Here is a 20,741-nt window from a genome sequence, read left to right on the forward strand (position 1 = left end):
TGCCTGGTCGGCGTCCGCTTTACCGCTCCAGTGCCACCCGTACAAGCGACGCAAAACCACTTCCTATTATTCATCGTCTCCTGTGATTCTGTTATCCCGACACACGAGAAGTGCCACCATGTGTTGCAAGCGTCACAGGCCACATACAATTTGTCCGCCACGGAATCGCTGCATGCCTGGCAGCAATCCTTTCCATCCATTTCCATCTTTGAACCGTTTTAAAGGCTTTTAGTGTTACCACGATTCCGGTTGAGTAGCAGACGCAGTGAAGTGTAGTTTTAGTTTATATTTTCCACAGTATTATATTTTCCACTGAAGGAAGAAAACTTTAAAACGGTGTCACTTCCTTGTCCTTTCCCAGGCTACTGGTTGACGCACCCCTTCTTCTTCCTTTTTTTTCCTGACCGTTACAGCTGACATTTCGGTCATCCGGTATCCTACTGTCATCCGTTATCCTACTGTCATCCGTCACTCTACTGTCATCCTATCTTTCCTAACAGGGTGGATTTTTCGGGTACATCGGGTGCCCACGTACCGGCTATCGGTTAACTCAAAGTGTAAACATAATGGCTTTAAAAATTAATAGTAAAAATAGAGTAATCTGACCAGAAGACAGGATATACATATAAAAAAAAATTGCAATATTATACGTACTCTATAAGGTCGTAATTATGATGCTTTTTCATCGCTTTATCGAATTTCCGCAAGGAAAACTATCTGCTAAGAAAGTATTTAAAATAACACCCTGAATGTATGCAATCCTTAACATCGTTCCTGAGCGGTATGCAATGCGCTTGCTATTCTCACTGCCCAGCTGACAACTTCAAGCTGACTAAGTCCTTCTTTTAGCTTAGGCAGCCAGTAATTTAGCTTTATTAGCTTTTAAGCTAAATTAGACGATATTATCATAATTTTGAAGCGTTATTGTTTTTTTTCCCTTCTACACATTGAATTTCATTTAAATATTCCCTTCAAGGTAGAAGAGTTGTTCTCACTGCACCTCAGCTACGCAAAGCGCAAGTCATCCCAAAAATAGCAATCCGGATTCCACTTCAACACGGGTTTAGCCCAAAACAGGCACCGGTTGACCGTTGGCAACAACCCGTTTGCTCCAATTATCGACGCTTAACTATGATAGATGCTGAGATGTGGGAAGGCTTGCCGTGGTTTTGCACACGGCACCAACATGTTCGTCGCTCGGGTTCCGTACGGTTCGGGTTTTGCACACGGCTCTAAGCTGCTTGAAAGCTGTGTCCAACACCGTAGGCAGTAGTGCAGAGAAGCAAGCTGTTATCGATGTACCACCCTCGGTCTTACCGGTGTGTCGTAGGCACGGGTCCGATTGTCTTGCGATGAACTCCGTACAGTTTGGACCTAGGCGTCAGCGAGGTGATCACTGCCAACAATACCTACAATACAATTGCTCCCCCACACACACATACACACCGGAACATGTAACGTTCCAATTTTCTCACCCTAATGCGGGTCAGACATCGGAGAGAAAGAAGCCCCCATACCGGCACCTGATAACACCAGCACACCTTAGTAGCATCCCGTTATCAGCACTCCACGTCTCAGGTGCGTTTATCGACCGTCCGCACCACGAAAGACGGCGGTAATCAGCGAGAGCCTAATCGATTGCATCCGACCGCTTTACCGCTTATTTGCACTTGTGTGAGGCTTTAAAAGACATTCGGACATTACGGAACGGCACGCAGTCCAGTCGCCGCTTTCGCCTGTAACGGGTAACGCCTTCAAGTCCTTGAAGTTGTTTGTGCTAAGTGTGAGTGCGTGTGTTTCGAAGTTGCAACCTATCAACTCCAACGATCAACAATGGATCACAATCATGGCGGACCGGATGATATGGAGATGGCCTGCCCTATGCAGATGTCGGTAGGTAGTGGCTGTTGCCGAAACGCGGCCGAACCTCTGCTCAACCCTTTTCCCCATCTTCCCAGTTCCATGCAGGAAGTTGCGAGGTAATCCTGTTCCCGAGCTGGGCAACCACCGAGGCCGGTGCGTTTGTTGGAGCCACCATCGGGTTCTTTCTGCTAGCGTTCGCCTACGAAGGGCTCAAGTATGGTCGGGAGCTGTTGCACTTTTCCGATGCAGCGAAACGAGGCGCCCAGACCAACGATAAGCGGACGCTCAGGTAAGTGCCGGCCGTCCTCGGGCCAACAACTGATAAGTTGGGCGCGCGCTGTCTCGCGCTCTGTACACAGTATCCAGCCCTTATCCAAAGTCGTACCGACTCTGGCACTGTGTTTGACAGTTCCGAAGGTACTTTCCGGTCCGATTGATCCATAGCAGCGAGGGTGCTAACCCATTCCGGACTGGTAGCAAATTAATGCAAACCTTCGCCGTATGTACCGTGGAATTTGGACGAGTCCAGACGATGGACGTGCCACGTGTCAAGTAAAATTAAAAAAAAAACCCCGAGCAACCCGGAAGTGAGAGCGTGTGTGTGAAAGCGAAGGGCAGATTTTTATGGAAATCCTTTCCTTCCTTTTTGAGCACCTTTTTTTTGGCTTGCTTTCATCTCGCTTTCTTTTGTGGTGCCCTACTTGAGGGTGTATGACCGAGAGAAAGATCGAGAAAGAGCGAGAGAGGGAGAGAGAGCACTCATGCACACGTTGTTGTCAATGGATCAAATAAAACGATTTATTAATTTGGAATGCTCCTCATTTTGCGCACTGCAACTTGACACACGTTTTCTGAGCGGTTCCACACTCGCTCGGGCCATTGTAGCCTGGAACGTGCGCACGAGGATAGAATTTATGAAACAAGGACCACCTGTACATACTGTGCTGGTGCACACAGCTCTACTTAATGAGGTGTTTGTGGTGATCGGTTTTCACCTTAACCTTACACTGCAAGTGGAGTCTTCAAAAAGCTGCTGCAAAATCAAACGAATGCTCAAAGATGGCGAACCGATTGATGTACACCACCCTCTTTTTGACGGGCGTTTTTTTTTTCTGGACCGAAAGGGGTCGTAAACAAAAGGTGATTCTTCAAATGATCCAAACGGGTCGTGCGTCACAACTTAAAGGAACCGTGGAGAATCGGTCGGTCCGTTTTTCTTTTGAACCTTGGTGGCTCTTGCGAAGCACACGCCCGGTTTCGAGTGTGGAGCAGTTGAAAATGTTTCATCATTTCTTTTGATCCTTCCGTAACGGTGATAGAGGGGGAAACAACAGGGAATAACGAGACCTCTTTCTCTGTGGAAAAGCCACCCATTGACGTTACGCTTCGATGAATGAAATTCGTAAAGAAAAAAAAAACAAAACTCCTATACTTAATCGCTGACAGCTCCTTTGACAGTCCGATTTGCGTACTAACATTGCTGCCTGGGTTGTTTTTTTTGTTCGTTCGTTCAACACAGACAAGCACTGCTCTGCCGTGTGCATCTTATACAGACGCTGCTACATCTGGTGCAGGTGAGCGTCTCCTACATCCTGATGCTGATCGTGATGACGTACAACTGTTGGCTCTGTCTGGCGGTGGTGCTGGGCGCGATGTGCGGCTACTACGTGTTTGGCTGGGTCCGGAACAGCTCCGTCGATCCGACCGAGCACTGTAACTGAGTGAACCCAAACCCCTCTAACACTATCCTGATGAGACCTCCCACTTATAACTTTCGGTTTAACAATAAATCTTAAGCGCGAGCAATGTATTTTGGTCTATGCTTTATTGTGTATTTAGAAAAAAATGGATTTTGTACAACTGCGTTGCAGAAATTTAGGCACATTACATTACAGGATTTGCACGACCAATCAGTCATCGTAAAGCGCCTGAATGTTTTCACCATATTTGGATTCACCAAACAAAGTAAGTTATTTTGCCGGTTATTTTGTTTAAATAGAGATAAACAAGGATAAATAAGGGATAATCGTGTGCGAATTGGGAGAAAAATGAGAAATAATCGTAAAAGAGTTGAGAGAATAATGTGAGAGAAATAAAAGAAAGAATCAAGAGAGAATTTAGAGAGAAATGAGATCTCTCGATTCGCAATCGATTTTCTCTCGATTCGCTCTCAATTCCCTCTGATTTTTTTCTCGATTCTCTCTCATTTCTACTCCATTTTTCTCTGGATTTTCTCTCAATTTGTAATTATTTCTATTTCTCTCGATTTTCTCTCAACTTTCTCGCGATTCTCTCTCATTTGTTCTCATATCTCTCTGATGAGCCAAAATAATCCACCAAACAACATATTTTGTTTGACCGATTTAATGTTCGTTATGCCATTTTTATATTTATGATGCCAAATAACAGGTATACGAGGGCAATTTAAAATTTGGTGAAAACAATCAGGCGCTTAACGAAGACGATTGGCTGTGTAAAACCTGGAATGCAAAATCTTAAGCCGAAAAGACTCTGTTCTCTCATCGCTCCGCTTTCTGCGTTAAAATGCCCCTAAATGCAGGCAATCCGTGAAGCGAGGAGCACGGATGCAGCCAGATGTACGCAGCCTTGTTTAAATGGGTTAGGAGTTTGATATGATCATGCTGGTAAAGAATTATGTTTGATAGTGTCATGAGATAATAGAATAAGTTCGATGAGCATAAGCTTGAAGAAGAAAACAATAAAGAGAGCTTTTTTTTTTGCAATTATTAACTCGTCAACGTTTCCACGTCGAATCCACTCTCGGAACCTAGCTTCACTATGAGCAGCAGTATGTCGGCCTTTTTCTTTAACCAAAATTAAATCTACCATATCACATACACTCCAAAAAAGGGACATCCTGATCCCCGCTCGTCACTTGCACTTCGAACCCGTCGGCCCTCACAGCCCCGTCGGCCGGTACGCTCATCGGGGCGTATCTTGTTAATTGCAATGCAATGGTTACGGCCAAATGCCGCACCTAGCACCCCGACCAGCTCATTATTCTTACACCGCTTATGGTGCCCATTTGCCCGCCCTGGCTGCTCGGATGATCGCAATTCGATTGCATCGCACAGATATTGCGTCCTGGCAACGCCCTACCGTTACCGACGTGTTCTACGCCACAGTCACAGCAGGCAGTTTTCCGGCCAGACAAGTGGCCACCCTTCCTGTCCCGGGTGGTGGGAAAACACCTCGCGTTGCAGTACCGTGTGGCGTGTGGTAATCATCTTACCTGCAACACCAGCAACTTAGATATCGTAAGGTGGTAAGGTGGGAAATAAATGACGGGAGGGAATCTATCGCTTCGGTTGCTAGGGGATTCGGGAGATGGTGTGGGAGATGTCAAGCGTACGTTGGCCCTTTGGTTGGGCGGGAAGGGATGCGGCTCATCGACCGCTCACCATGGTGCCAAAACAGCAGGACATCTCGTTTACTGGCCCGTTTCTCGGCTGCAAGTACCGGCTAAGGAGCGGTTAAAGTGTACGCAAAGTGCCGTTCGTTAATTACGCACTTCGGTACATACGAATCGGCCTTTTTTACTTTATAAATGATATGACTAATAATGGGGTCTATGATCATTTAAATAAGAAAATCGGATCATTATTGGTCAGTTTTTTGTCACTACCAAATATGGATTTTTAACAATACGGCCAGGCCGTTCTTTATGAATAAAAAAAAAATATATGGATTTTTGCTCAATCGTTTTTTTTTACATGGCTAATCTTTCAATTAAAGTAAAATTCAAATAAAATTAAAATTTTAAATTAAATCGTAAATAAAAACGCTCACCTTTTACTCACACACCCAACACGATGCTCAATCAGCACTTCGAAGCGCTAATGCTATACGATTGCCTACCCACTAGGCGTAACGCCGTACGAGGGCAAGGAAAAGAAGATTCAAATCTAAAACAGCTCCCAGATGACATTAACGGTAACAATTCTTTTTTGAAATAATTTCTATCAGCGGGTACGGTAAATTATTCATACCAAACAAATTTTCACATTCTAATCTACCTAATTCGAAACGTTTTACTGTAAGTATTTCTCTATGTTTATCCTTCTCTCGCTTTCACACACGCGTTTCACCCCGAAAAGGTGTGATGTAATGCGTTGTTTATTTCTATTTCGCAGACACAACCAAATTGCAGGGGGTTTTGCAATTTTCCATATTCCGGTACGGGTCATCGGTTCTCTGTCCTCTGCTTTCCGTTGCCAGCTTCTCACCATCCATCCGGTAAGCGGATTAAGCACCGTACCGCGCACATTGAAGTTCCGCTACATATCATTCGATCGTATCGATAAAAACATCGGATCGCAAAATCTCGTATCCCAGCACACCCAAAAACCAGCCAACCCTTATTAGAGAAAGAAACGAGAAAGGGACAGAGAGCGACAAAACAGGAGAAAAAAGGCGAAGGAAAAAGGTCACTTCCGCTGAAATGACCCACTAAAGTTAGGGGAAACAGACATTTTCACCTCCCGATCACGCAAGGGATCGTTTCCGCAACCGCAAATCGTTCTTTCTTGCAGTTTTATTTTGCTTTTGCTCTGTAACAAAAGCTAACAACACTGGTACTCAAGAGCTAAACACAGCAAATTTTACCATCAGTAAGTAGTGTTTTGGGCGCACCGAAACTTACCCGTAAATATTTCTTTCAGCACCCAAGCGATCAAACGCCATGCGACGATCAAATAAGAACGGCTAACAGACGCGACACATGGTCTGGTTTTTGAATTTTTCACATTTTTCGCACCACTTTTTATTATTTCATTATCATTACTTTTTAGGGTTTTTGTTTTGCTTAATTTAACCCTCCTCGTTTCCCCCGCTTCCTACCTTCCCCGTAGCCCCCCGCATCTCCACGCTCCGTGTGCTGTTTTTTTTCTTCTGCGTACTCGGACTCGTGGATGTAAAATATAGATTTATACTGTATGCTTGTGTGTGTGTGTGTGTTTGTGTGTGTGTAAGTGTTTTTGTACATCCACGCTGCTGCTTATTAATGTACTTCAAACTTCCAACGGTGAGTGGATGTGTGTGTTTGTGTTGTTTGCATTTGCATTTATGTATGCGCTATATGTTGTTTTTCCACATTAAACTAAATTAAATATAAATTACATTGTATCAAAAAACCATGCAAAACCAGTTTGTGTTTTACGATTTGCATTTTTTTTGGATGTGTTGTTCTTCGCTCTCTCTCTCTCTCTCTCTCTCTCTCTCTGTCTCTTTCATACACCTCTTTTTCTCGTTTTTGCCCTTTCACTCTTGGCTCGTTCGGTTGCGCTGTTCACATTCAAATGCACAATTTGTTTGCTTCATGCTACACTTTCATACGTCCTTAACATAGTTGCTCTTCCTACCAGGTTCAGGTGTTGCTTTTTCTTTTTGCTGTTGCTCGGTTTTCTCTTTCCTTCTCAATCGTACTATTACTACTTGCTTTTAGTTTGTATTGCAATCATTTAACGATTTTTCCCGATGTGCGAGTGCATTAGATTAGTATCTGTGTGTTACCGCGTTTTTTTTTTCGTCCATCGCGACACAAAATCGATTGTAAAATTTGAGGTAAAAAGTTTTCCTGTCATTCCTGCCATGAGGTTCTATTGTACGGTGTTTGTTGTTCGTGTTGATTTCACTGTTTCGTACTCGAAAAAGGTATTTTTTGTTCTTTTGTGTTTGCTAAAAAATATAAATATCTATATATGTATATCTATTGCTGTCCTTGGTTTATCTATTTTTTGTTACATTTTTTTTTCGCCATTTTTTTTTGTTTGGTTACTTTTTCCTACAAGTTGACTGTTTTTGTATGTTATTTACGCTTTATTTTCTGTTTCTATGTCTCTCTCTCGCTTGGTTGTTTTTTTTTTTTTAATTTCCACACAATGATATTCGCTCTGGTCTTACCTACGCTGCTAGTAATAAAATTGTTTTTAGATACACAATTCACTATTTTCATCTCTTGTTTTTTTTCTTCACATTCTTAAATCTTCTTTTTCATTTCTTTTTACATACAGGTTTATTCCCTTTTCTGATATTGATTCCCCCCCCCCCCCTCCCCTGGTTGCAAATTTTTGTGCAAAATGGGAGCGCACAAGTGGGTAGGAAAAACCGAAGTTGAGAAATCCGATCATCATCACCATGACCCGCTAGGAGATTGCTTTCAATTTGAGGTTAAGGTTCCCCATGTAATTTACGCCTTTCTTTTTTAACTATCCAAAAACAAACAAAAAAACACAAACCCTATTACAGCTACGATCTTGTCCCTCTACTGTCTCACTCACTCGCGAAAAATACACGCAATCACTCATTCACTCGCACTCTCGCTGCTTGCAATCGCTCTATCTCTCTCTCTCTCTCTCTCTCTCTCTCTCTCTCTCTCTGTTGACATTCACCGTCAACGTCAAGCTCGTGTGTTTCGTGTGGTTTATGGATTTGGATTTGGATTTGCATCAGTTTGATTGCTTGAATCGTGCCTCAGGAGACCGAAAGGATGATTAGTAACGCGTAGGCTGAGTGGTGAAAGTAATGGACTCATGAAGTGATCAATTAAACGTCATTTAACTATTGCTTGTCAAGTGACGATCGAGCGAGTATGTGCCAGATGGGTGTCAATCCCATCGCCAACTCACTGGAAGCATTGGAGCCTGTCCTAGACGATGAAGGGAACCACTAGTCACCGAACGGACCCATAGTGCCGGTGAAAAGAGCACGTACCTAACCTTACTCATTTTCCATGTAAAAAAAAAAGCCGGGTGTGAGGAATACCGCAACGTTTGTAACAAATCTTTGACGCTCGACGCCCAAGCGTCCAGCCCTGATCAGCAACGAAACGTGTTTGATGATCGTATGTTTTTCTGCGGTTTTCTGCTTGTTGCTGCCACATCACCCGCCTTTCCACTCGGTCTAAATACAGTCTAAACAGACGCCAAAAAGGGGCATAGGGGCGAAGTGGGTCATATTGCGCTATTATTGCCATTGCCACTAGTCACCCACTCTCGCTGGTCTATTCTCGGCAAAACCGTACTTATATCAAACATCCAGCTCCAGATGGTGTTTTGCAGCAGGTGCTGCTGTGGCTATAGGTTCACTCGAACCCTGTTTAATGGTTCTGCCCATTTGCGAGCAGACTAGCAATGAGAGTGAGATTAAGGCCCGTTCAAGCTACCCCGCACGGCCAACCATCCTTCGTGCTCCTAATTTACTGTATCTTGCCGTTGTTTTGGAGAGCTTTCTCGTTGAACTACTGCGAATCGTACCACGGTGTTCTCTCCACTATTGTTTACATGTTACAGTACGCCATGTTTGTTTGTTAGTGTTTTCTGCGGTGTTGTGTTGTTGGTTTCGATCAGTTTTGTTTAGTATTCGCGCTTACGCAAAGCACAGTTTGCATTTCATTTCGGTAGAAAAAGGCACACATCTGTTTTTTTTGTTGTTTGTTTTGTTTTGAGATACATCATTAGTTCTATAATATACATATACTTTAGTGTTAATATTTATCTATAGTTTAAATACTACCTCGCAAGCGCCTTTACTCTCTTACTCGCGTTTACTTGAATTGTTTTATTACTGTTGCTGTTTTGCCTTTCTACTGCTAGTGCTCCATTTTTCTTTTACACACATCACGCACAATTTTTCTGTTGTGAGTTCGATAATTGATCAAAAACATATCAAAACCTCCGTTTTTGTATTCTTCCATTGCCCATACACCCATTCACACATCCGTTCATCACACATCAAAATAGTCGGCAGAGTGAGATAGACGGCAAAGCGATCCTCTACCAAGGTTCCTCTTAACGTCCAAAGGGTCCTAAGACTTCATTCCCGAAGGATCTTGTCGCTCATAAAGACTTCGTCTATCTGAAGAGAGATTGAAATTGAAGGACTCAATATCCAAGGAGGACCTACTTTACCAAGAGATATCGTCAGAGACGACTTGCATTCCAAGGGATATAGTCATTCAAGAGACTTTGTCCTTCAAGAGCCCTTATAATGGACGAGGCCTCAATATTCAAGGTCGACTAAGACTACCAAGAGATTTCGTCGGAGTCGACCTGCGTTCCTTGGTTGATTTTAGTTGCACAAGCGACCTTCGTTATGCAGAGGCCTCAGTATCTAAGTGACCTAATCACGAAGAGATATCGTCAGAGGTGACTTGCGTTGCGAGAGGTTTTAGAGACTCTTTCGATCAAGATCGGCGAAGACTCGATATTCAAAGGTATGCTAGTCTACCAAGAGACCTCATCCTTTGAGAGGTCTGATCTACCATTCTCCATATCTCGCAGTTGGAGAACTTATTTTGTTAGACACCTTATCGACAAGGAGTCTTGTTTACATGGGGAACCCCAAAAAGTTCCAAGAGTCAAAGCTTTCTCAATTCTGGCTCCGCCACTCATACTCTCGCACCCACTATTTGAGACATTTGTGAATGCCAAACACACACACATTCATACTAACGTACCTACTCTATCGTGTACTATCGTTCCTCAAACGATCGTAAACTGTCAGTTTCACTTGCTTCTCGCGCTTGCCCCACCACTATCAATATGTGTTTGAATATATATATGTAATGTATATATATAAATATAAATCTATTCATATATATCTATGTATATATATTTCTATACGTATGCATTTATATAAATCCTTGTACCTCCTCGCTACTCTCTCCATTCTTTTTTTTTTTTGCTGTCACCTCAACCATATAACACCTGCTCCTTTCTAGCCTATCCTGCGTCCTTTCACCATTCCCGTGCAACCATCAGCGAGCTGTCAAACTCCTGTACAACTGGAGATGAGAGAGAAGACCAAAAAACAAAAACCGCCACCAGCCTCCCCAGGCATAACACAGGCTGCTGATATAAGGTAGTAGAGTTGTTATTGCTTCACATTTTCGTCCACCATCAACGCCAGACATCAGTGGATATAGCTGGCTTGCTGTCCCTGTTTGCTCTCTACCTCCTTTTCGCTCTCTCTCTCTCTCTCTCTCTCTCATCCCTCATTCCTCCCCGTTTCTGCAATTTGTCTACTAGCAGTGACAGTAGCTATGATGACACTTGTATGTTTAAAAAAATGGTAGTAGTAGTAGTCACAGTTTACTTGTTGACTGTTGTTGGTGCGAGTTGTTGCTTGTTTCTTCTGTAGTGGTAGTAGTCGTGTTAGTGGTGTGGTTAGTACTCGTAATACTAAAATCTATTGTTTACTTCCGTTCCTTTCTTCTCTCACCCTTACATCCTTCGGGTACTACTACTAAGTACGCTAGTGCAATTGCGCCATTGCTAACTCTTTATCCTCCATTTTGTTTTTTCGCTCTTCTAAATGTTCTTCAGGTTGTATGTTACGCAAAATACGCGGCTAAAACGTTTTTTTTTCTTCTTTGCTAAATGATATTCTGTGGTTTTGTTGTACTTTAGTAATTTCTCCCAGAAGCTCCCGGCCCAACAAACATCCGCCTCCATGCTGAGAAACTGTTTCTGTGGTTTCCTCAACTCTGACCCGGTATTGCTCGTTGGCGGATGTTTGCCGGGTGGAAGTTTCAGGTTTAAAGTTTTATATGTTTTTGCACTGTAGTTGCGTTTCGCTTCATAAGGTTTACCGGTTACATATTTTGAGGTCACGGTTTGGTTGCTGTTTACACTGTTGGCTGGACTGCCGGACTGCCTTTGCAATGCTACTGGTGTGTGTTGTTAGTAAATATTGTTTCGTGTTCGCCAGCATCGTAGCGCGCATCATCTGGCGGGAAATCTTAAACCCTACTCAACGAACGCACGGAAGGTATCGGCTCCAGCTACCGCTACAAGGGGAAAAGCAACCAAAAAAAAGGGAATAAAAAAAAATGGATGGAAACTGGGTTACAAACGGCGGCCAATGTTAGCGTACAACCAAGAAACGAAACATTGCAAACAACCATTTGAGTTACAGAGCATGTCTCGCACACCGGGAGGACACGAGTTGGACCACTGGTGAGTCTAAAAATGTTTCTTCCCGTGGCCTTAGTGCACCACGTGCTCAGGGCAGAAGGATAGAATTAAAAAAAAGCTCACCTATATACAAGAACTTTTGTTTCGCGAAATTCATAAGATTGCTCTCTGATTGAATGTTTGATAACTGATTGATTTTTCTCCTAATACACGAACCTCCTCTTAAATATCCTTGCTATGTATGCTCATGCCTTTTATATCTCTGCTACTCTCATTCTCCCCCCAACACACACACACAGAAGCTCGCTCTCCCTGTCGAGTGAATTGTTCCACATTGCGTTTTGTACTTTAGTTTTCCATTGTTTTGTTAGTTTAATGTTCACCGGTCTAGTTTTGCACCCCGTCGGGAGTTTCGATCCGCGTGTTCGTGGGCCACCGATTTACGGAGGCCATTCCTGTCGGCCAAGGTGTATTGGCAATATTGCGAAAGCTGGGGTGTTTTAAAACAAAACCAAGTGCGCGCCGAAATATAGCGTTCCAAAAACTGGAGAGTCTGTGCCTCACAAAACCTGCTGTGGTGTAGGCGTTGTGTATGGGGATTCACAGCTTACAAGAACGTAGTTCTAGTCTTGCCGTGTAGCGGATTATTGAATAGTTGCTTCGAACGTGTTAACGAAAATACAAAAAAAAAGAAGAAAAACCTTACGAGTAAGTTAGCGCGTGTTAAATTAAGCGGTTCTGGTATCTCTAATCGATAAACTTAGCAAACTAGTGTTAGCGCATTAGCACAGTGTTTGACCACACACATGTGTCACGGGATATGGAGTGTCGCTGCTAGGACATGTGCCGAGGTTGGTATTTCTGCCGGGTGCCGGTGGTTGGACTGCCGCAGATACCTGCGCCCTCACCTATCGCTCGTCGGACGCGCGGGTCAAGAAAGGAACCTATAAGCCGGATGCACTGGCCAACCCACCGTGATGCATGCCGCCACTCTGCAGGTACATGTAGTAGTTGTACGAGTTGGGTGACTGCGGCGACACGGACTCCTGCATCTGATGGTGGTGATGGTGATGGTGGTGCTGGTGCATCGCCACCGCCGCATTACCGGCGGCAGCGGCAGCAGCTGCTGCGGCCGCCGCTGCAGCAGCCGCCGCCGAAGCGGACGCCGGCGAGGACGTGGTGGTACCGTTCATCGATCCGCCGCCGCCCCCCATCAGCTGTCCACCGACGGACGTTGGTGGTGGGGTCGTGTGACACTGGGAGGTCGGTGTGCCACCGTTGCGCAGGGCCGCGACCGTCGCCTGATGGTGCACGTTCGCCAGTATATCGGTGACGGAGTGGGACGAGGGCCAGGGACAGTGGGCGTGCGGGCTACGGATAGGCGTCGCACCGGTCGGTGGTGATGGGCTGCCCCCGCACGACATTTCCGACTTGAGCGAACCGGCCGTGTACGGGTAGGAGGGATAGATCGAATTGTACAGGTGGGCGGGTGCGTGAGGCGTATGGGCACCGCCCCCACCCGAACCTGCGTGCGGATGGTGCGGGTGATGGTGATGGTGGTGGGCCAGATTGCCCAGCTTGTTGCGCAGGATACGCGAGATGGAGCTAACGCTCGGTACGTTGTTCTTATCGCACACCCCATCCGACAGCAGACGGTCCCGTATCTCCCAAGCGAATATGCCCGGATCCTTCTGCTTCAGCTCCCGGATGTACGTGACGACCTTCGGTGTGGTGACGCGCGGTTTCGAGCCCCCGATCGCGCCCGGCAGTATCGAGCCGGTTTCGTGGTAGCGTGCTAGTATCTTCGACACGCAACCATGGCTGACCCGCAGCTGGCGGGAGATGTCACACGGTCGGATACCGAGCCGGGCCAGTTCCACGATTCGCATCCGCGTACTGTTCGGTAGTGGCCGGCCGTTCACAAACACACCGCCGAGCTGGTTCACCTCGCCGTACTGCTGTGCCTGGTTCTCTGTGCGGGGAAGACAAGAAAAACAATGATCAGTTGCGGCGTTGAAATAGGATGCCCGGTTCGTGCCCGGAAGTGTACGCGTACGCGGCCGCTGCCTGAATCGGGGTCAGTTGCGCAGAAAAAAAGGGGGTCACCCGTTTTCCCAAGCAGAATTTATTCTGCTACTGCCAGAGCTCCACCGAAGCCTGCACAGAACACGGAGCTATCCCCGGAAGCCGGTGGTAGCCTACGCCAGGCGCAGTAACTGGACACCGGCAACCGGGTGCGTCAGCCCGTCACGGAGAAACCGGGCGATGAACCGTACGGCCATAAATCAATTTCCCTAATGAACGTACGTCGGCGGAAAACTGTAAATGCGCGTTGCGGCCGCTTAGCAATCGCCGACGGTGTCGGTGTTCGTGCGTACGGAGATCAAAGCCAAGGGATGGAGTGTCGGCGTGTCGGGTGACACCAGGGTTTTACTGTGCACTTGTGCAAGATGTGCTATACGCGCCCAGCGGGAAACGGGACCGCACGAGCTGGTGAAAATGTCTTGCAAGATGAGCTGCGCCAAATGCGCACCCTAACCTTGAATGACGATCGGAGAGAGAGCAAGAGACCCCAGATATAGAAGCAGATTTGTGGACCAGAGTTGTAAGTGAATGCATTGGAATACTTTACACAATAAATTCACGGTGAAAATTGATCAGAAAACGGAATTAAATAAGGAGAATTTTATTAACCGCTCCGCTGTGCCTTTGTTTACATTGTCACTTGGTAAACAAACATATCAAATCACGGCACAAAACAACAAAATACCCTTAAATGTTGAATTTAACTTTTATTTCTGCCATAATATCAATGAAAATAATTTTAAAATTCACACAAATTGCTTACGCAGTTTTTTAACACCAAAAAATACCTTTTTTGGAATTTTTTTTTAAAGGTCAACTGATATCGATCAAATATTTGAATCGGAGCGGAACGGATTAGTGAAACGTCATTAGCAACATCGCTACCTGTCACATACAGTGGCGTCCTTTTGGCTCCATTTGGCCACGGCTAATCATCATTGCTTCAGTGAATCCCTTCGGTTGCAGCACGCTCTTCCTGCACGGTTTGGGCGAGTTGCTTAACTTAGCCGAGTTCATAAATGTAATTCGTTTCAGTTTAGTGAAAAAGTTCTGTTTTCTGTGTGGTTTTTCTTAATGTGAGTAAGTGTTTCCAATGCAGTGTTTTAATACGATGGAGCGTCCGTGTTCTGCGGGTGCGAACAAAGGTAAGTGCGATACGAAATTTTCTTCGCGCTTAGTAAAAAAGGGCGTCAAAACGGGGGTTCGTTTTTCTCTCGCGCTCTGTCTCCACAGTACTGTGTGGCCCTTTTGTAATACGGATCTATTTTTTCCCCCCCGTGGAGTCGATCACACCCGGTAGCAATTTGATTGAGCGTGTAAGTAGTAATAGAATGATTAAGGTTATGTGGCGCAAGAATCAAAGCAGGCAGGGTGCGAATAATTGATGCCTCCATTAAAGAACAGATCACCGGATCCGGATGTTGCAAAGTAGCACCCCACCCCCGATATTCGCTTTGGCGCTATCTAAGATAATTGTTATTTTGTTACATATTTGCTTCATATTTCTATCGTACAATACGGGAAATGCGTGCTTCAAATCATATTGCGCCCGATTGTAAGCATTCCGCGGATGTTAGAGGGTTAGGTTTGTGCGGGAAGCGTGGCGGTTTTTTCCCGAGAAATGCGTTCGAGGTGTGCGAACGAATGTGTGGCGCGTTTTTTTTCGATCGTGTGCGTCTCTTCACACGCACCAGCGTGCCATCGCGCGTTGATTCATTTTGAGCATCGTTCGGTCCCGCTCACTCACATGCAATACCCCAAACCGGGCCTGTTTTTTCGGTGGTGTTTTCTCGCTCACTGTTCGTGTTCAGCCCTTCAGCGGAAATATTGTGCGTAGTGTGTGACAGAGAAGCAACGATTTGCGTGTACGGTTTCACTCGGATGAAATTCACTCGGCAGCGGAGGGTGAATGTGTGTTGGAAATTACAACGAATTTTGGCTGCTACGATCGCGCGGGTAAGCATGCAATTCTGTGGAAGGTTTTGTGCTCGACGCGGGTTTAATTATTTTATTTCCATTTTAGGAACATCACCGTTTGCGTTTCTGCACACGGAAAGAACAACGACTCTTTAACCGAAACCAAGAATATTCAGGAAAATGAATGTATCTCTGGTAACAGTAATATTTGGTGAATCTTCAAAATGGCGCCTGCTGCTGGAGGCTAAAACCGCAAACCGCCGTCCTAAAACCACACACGCACGCACATTTTTGGATAAACATTCGGAGAGGTGAAGCATAACCGAAAGTGAAAAGAAAAAAGCGGAGAAAAACATTCCAAACAATGTGGCGGCAAACATTATCTCGTGAACTTGGTATTTTTGCTACCATCTTCCTTCTCTCTGTTTCTGATGCGTACGGTGTATAGGGATATCGCCACAGACGAGATACGGGAAGGGATGAGCAATATCTATCGAAGGGCGCTTTACCAGAGACAGAGAGACCACACGAGAGCCGCGGTGAGCGAGATGGATAGTGTTTCACGGTTGAACGGAGCGCATCAAATCCGCAACGCCGCGCGCGCGATGAGATATACCATTTTACCATTTTCACCGTTTCAACTGAACCTTTGGGAGGGAAAAACCACGATTGAAAGTCAGCGCAATCCTAGATTTTTGTTTTTTTTTTTCGTGCAAGGTAGAAAGAGAGAGAGATGTAGAATCTACACGAAGGATATTCTACGCTGTGCTGCATCCTGCGACTGACAGACGAAGATCCTCTTCATCTGACATCTGGCATCGCGTAACTTCGGTGCGGAAATGAGTACAAAAAAAAAGGGAAGGAAAACCTTCCAGCTCCTCTCCCCCTTCCCTTCTCGATCGTTCCTCCGTGTTTCAATGGTGCATGGAGGCAAGAGCGCATATTCGGCATGCGGTTTTTATCCATCAATGCGTGTGTACATTGCCACTACTATCCGCTGCGTTCCGTAGGGTTCCGTCCCGGTGGAAGAAGGCATTGCGGATGCGCTTGAAAGATTTTTGCGCCGCTTTGGTTGAGTTCGCGTGTGTGACCTTCTGCGTGTTCACCTTCACCGGCGAGGAAATGGTGCCGAAGTCCCGTGGAAGAGCCTTCCCAAGAAGAAAAAATCGAACGAAATTTCAAGCGAGGAAGCGGATGCGTCGATAGAACAGTTTGTAGCGAAGGGAGAACAACATGTTTAAAATGTATAAATCGATCTATCTTTCTATTTTGGTTTGATTCTTCATATAGGGAGGTACAAGAACTACATCTAGATGCACCTGTCTCCCTCTTTTGGATGGTTTTGTGGAGATAGATTTTCCAAGTCTAGAATCTAATTAAAAAATGCGTATTCCACATTCCACTACTAGTAATGAATCTTCCGGAAGGAGCTGGGAAGATCGATGAGAGGACATCAACCCTCAATCTGTCACTGATCGTAGTGAGTTTTTACAAATCAGTGTCATCGCCCTCTGGTTGTGTTTCTTGACGGGGGTCCCAAGGAAAGAATTTATTACCCTGTTACGGGTCACCGATAACCAGCTGTTGGGGTAGCATTGATTCTTGGAAACAGTAGATAAGATACATTGAAGTCAATCAAAATGCCTCCATCAATGTAGTTATGTCAGTCGTCGATGAAGCGAATTCTATTTCAAGCAATTTCTTCAATATCCATAAATTTCTTCACGGTTAAAATCTAGCTAAAGCGATAAGCGAACAAATCATCCAAATTCTCTAACCTCATCAATCTCACCCTGCTTTGCGGTTGCGTAGAGGGTGCTCTGGGATACTAAATGTCAACCGCCAGAAACCCAGATTTGTACCATATTGTCGTTTGACCGGGACCGCGTATCCATCACCATCTGTATCTCATTTCCAACACGAACTTGAACTTTTCGTGCTAAATATTCAAACGATGCCGACCTTGCCTTGAAACTATGGAGCAGAAGAAAAAACAAATCATCTGCCAACAACGTGTGTGCCCTGGGACTCTTCAGAGATTTCTTAGACACCCAAATTGCTGCAAAAATGTAGCCAAAATATCTGTCGCCTAACCCAAGCATCCATGTGGCGGCTCCCCCAACAAACCACCAGAAATGTCTCTCGCTTTCTTGGAAGTGTGATATCTTCTCCACTCTCTCTCTCTCTAGCAGTTCTTCGTAATTCTAGTCCTCTGGAAGGAAGGAATCGGGCGGGCGATAAAAAAAAATGTCATCGAACAGGTCGCGGTACTATTTGAAGTTTTGGACCGCTTTGGAAGGAAACGGAAGCAAATAATAACAACGAGAAAAAAAACAGTCTCATATAGAACAACATGATCGTAACTCAAGTTTAACAGTGCGCATCGACGAATCGACATTAAAACAGAAGACACATTTGAGATGAACATATACGGATGGGATGACAGAGCGCCGGGACTATCCGTTGTGGAGATGCTCGATTCAGGAAAAACACAACTCCTCTCAACTCTCCCCAAGCCAATAGTCTGTGAAGGTTTTTTTTTTGCTTGGTAAAATCTTGTCCCCTGTACCTAACCTAATTTTTCGTCTGTTCGAAATCCCTGGTAAAAACAGTGCCGTGTGCGTGTGTTTGGCAAAGGCATCTGGCAGCGCTAATTTGCCGACAGTGAAAGGATCGCTCACACAGAGGGACTCCTCGGGTCGTGTCGCGTCTTTGCAAATCAATGGGACGGCGGTCCCGGGGTGTTTTCCGTGTTTCACTTATTTTTCCCTCCGTGATTGCTTCGTCCCGAAACACGCACACACACACACACGCTTGTTGTTGTCGCAAGGTATTACGCGAGCTGTAACAACAATTTGCTACTTAATTAGTTTTCCGTCTTTCTTTCTTCATTTTGTTTCTATCAAAATAGAGGACAAAAAGTTAGAAAAAAAGGAAAAGAAAATAAGATCGTCCCCGTCGATTTACAACCGGGTCTAGCAAGAGAGCAGCAGCAGCAGCGATGATGCTGTTTATTTAGCCCTACTTTCGGCCTGCGCTCTGTGTCAGTGCCGTCCCATTTCTTTAGTGTTGTAGTTTTTTGATAGTGTGTAATCTCCCCTGGGCCGTTCGCAATGTCGCCCGGTTGACAATATGATTGACATGCGGATTTGGATTATCGACGATGGATTACGGCGATAAAACTAGTGTTGTGGTGGGACATAGCAGAGATTAAGGCGTATTGTTTTAAGGCGATTTTTTGTACTGTGGGTCAGTTATATAAAATAATTAAATAAATAGTTTTTTTTAATAAAATAAATGAATGTATTTTATTTGTGGACATGTTTTTTCTGCTTGAATTGTTTGTGAAAAATAAAAATTGCCCTTTTTTTACTTATTTTCTTGCATTTTTTTCTATTTGTGTTTATCTTTATCAGTCAATCAATTCAAGACCTGTCATTACCAAACGATACATTAGACAGTAAGTTGGGTTTTCTAAGCAAAAAGCATAACAACACCAATTATAAAAATAAATCAATACGAATAATTTATCTTTTTTTTTTTTAATATTTTAAGTATTATTAAAAATATTTAAATTTTATTTATATATTTATATTATGTATTTCTATTCATATATTTTGAATACAATTTTCGCACTTATCTCTCGTTTAAGTATATTTTCGCTTTATAACATTTTTTAGCTTCATCGTTCGTATTAGTGTTGGAAATATTCATTTATTTTCGGAACGAAACGGAACTAGGTTCTTTACAGAAAGGAACAGAATGAACCTATTAGGTTCTTTGAACCTACTTAAACGAAAACTTAAAATTGTGTGCATGAAAACATTTACCGTAGGAGTAGTTGTCAAGGGTACTGTTTTTTTCTTCAAAACAATCTTGTGTAACAGGGACAGCCATTTCCCTAGAGACGGGAAGATTCTGGTACTGCAAGTTCTTTTAAAAAAGTACTCGTTCTGTTTTTTTTTAACACTGAATGTGCATGTTTTAGCTTGATGAGGCAACACGAAGAAGGTTCCAAGAAAACCTACTCAGTGATTTTATTTGAGCCCCTAGGTACGAGCTGGTTCATACGAAGGAAAGGAACGAACCCAGTAGGTTCGGAACGAAATTCAATAGTGTGTTTTGATGGGAGCTTCTTTCTTTGTCGTAGAAAATTGAACCTTTCGGTATAAAGATCGACCCTACAGGGATGGTTACTGATGTAAGAAATCTATTTACAATGCGCCAGACATTTCTATCCACACGACGGCGTCACACACCTGAAACACAACTCCTCCATAAAAGCGTAGCAAAGCCGACACCCGAAGATAAAGGTGTCGTCGGCCACCCGAAACGATTGGGCAAACCTTTTTGCTTCAATTACAAAAACACACACGTGGGCGCGCGTACTCTTCCAAAGAACCTAACCCGGAAACCAACGATTGTGTGTGTGTGAGTGCTGTGGCCGCCAGGGATCATCACAGCGGCGGCGGCGAGATTTTGGCGCACGCGTCTTTTATTGAATAATTTGCGGTTGACTTCGGAGAGCTGCCCGGGGTGTGTGTGTGTGTGTGAGTGTACCAAACCCCGGCAAGTACCCCCCAAAAAAAAAACGGAAAACCACAAAACCATTTCATCGCCTCCGGGTATCCACCAAACCGGAGGCAGAGCGCCGTTTTGCGCAACGCCCGGGGAGTTGTAAATGGATTTGTGAATCCTTTGTACACTCTACCCTCCGGGATTCTTCCTGGTGGTGTGGTTGATGGTGGTTGTAGCCTTCGGGGCCGGGCTTTTTTTTCTTCTTCTTCTTCCTTCTGAAACTACAGTTTTCCTTCCCTGTGTGTTCCAGAGACAGTTTGTGAAGTTTTTGTTAGGCCCTCGGATATTGGACGGTTAGCGCATTGTGTGTGGGCTCTCACTTTGAACGGATTTGGTGGCGTATGGGTGGGCACAATCACGTAG

At 44.7% G+C, this 20,741-nt stretch overlaps 2 protein-coding genes across 3 annotated transcripts in view; one reads left to right on the plus strand and one right to left on the minus strand.

Moving 5' to 3' along the window:
- The first annotated feature begins 1,276 nt into the window (after positions 1-1,276).
- LOC118505200 (high affinity copper uptake protein 1) lies at positions 1,277-3,673 on the plus strand. The gene is made up of 3 exons (XM_036040680.1): positions 1,277-1,893; positions 1,959-2,152; positions 3,383-3,673. Exons 1-3 carry the CDS (start codon positions 1,834-1,836, stop codon positions 3,582-3,584), a joined length of 456 nt encoding a protein of 151 aa, XP_035896573.1. The 5' UTR covers positions 1,277-1,833; the 3' UTR covers positions 3,585-3,673.
- A 4,048-nt stretch (positions 3,674-7,721) lies between these two features.
- Positions 7,722-20,741, minus strand: part of LOC118505205 (paired box protein Pax-1-like) — a 64,818-nt gene continuing 51,798 nt past the window's right edge. The window contains exons 1-2 of one of the 2 annotated variants that reach the window (XM_036040704.1): positions 14,431-14,540; positions 7,722-13,770 (exon numbers count right to left, since the gene is read on the minus strand). In XM_036040704.1, the coding sequence (XP_035896597.1) occupies positions 12,743-13,687 (945 nt within the window). In that variant the 5' untranslated portion in view covers positions 13,688-13,770; positions 14,431-14,540 and the 3' untranslated portion in view covers positions 7,722-12,742. Of the gene's footprint in view, positions 13,771-14,430; positions 14,541-20,741 lie in introns of those variants that run through there. The other variant, XM_036040693.1, reaches the window with a different exon arrangement.

The sequence above is a fragment of the Anopheles stephensi genome, chromosome X (genome assembly GCF_013141755.1).
Source record: "Anopheles stephensi strain Indian chromosome X, UCI_ANSTEP_V1.0, whole genome shotgun sequence".
NCBI classification, from domain to species: Eukaryota; Metazoa; Arthropoda; class Insecta; order Diptera; family Culicidae; genus Anopheles; species Anopheles stephensi.

Coding starts and splice junctions, on each gene's coding strand:
- LOC118505200 (XM_036040680.1), top strand. CDS start 1,834: ATGGATCACAATCATGGCGGACCGGATGATATGGAGATGGCCTGCCCT. Junction 1,894..1,958: donor CCTGCCCTATGCAGATGTCG/GTAGGTAGTGGC, acceptor CCATCTTCCCAG/TTCCATGCAGGAAGTTGCGA. Junction 2,153..3,382: donor AACGATAAGCGGACGCTCAG/GTAAGTGCCGGC, acceptor CGTTCAACACAG/ACAAGCACTGCTCTGCCGTG.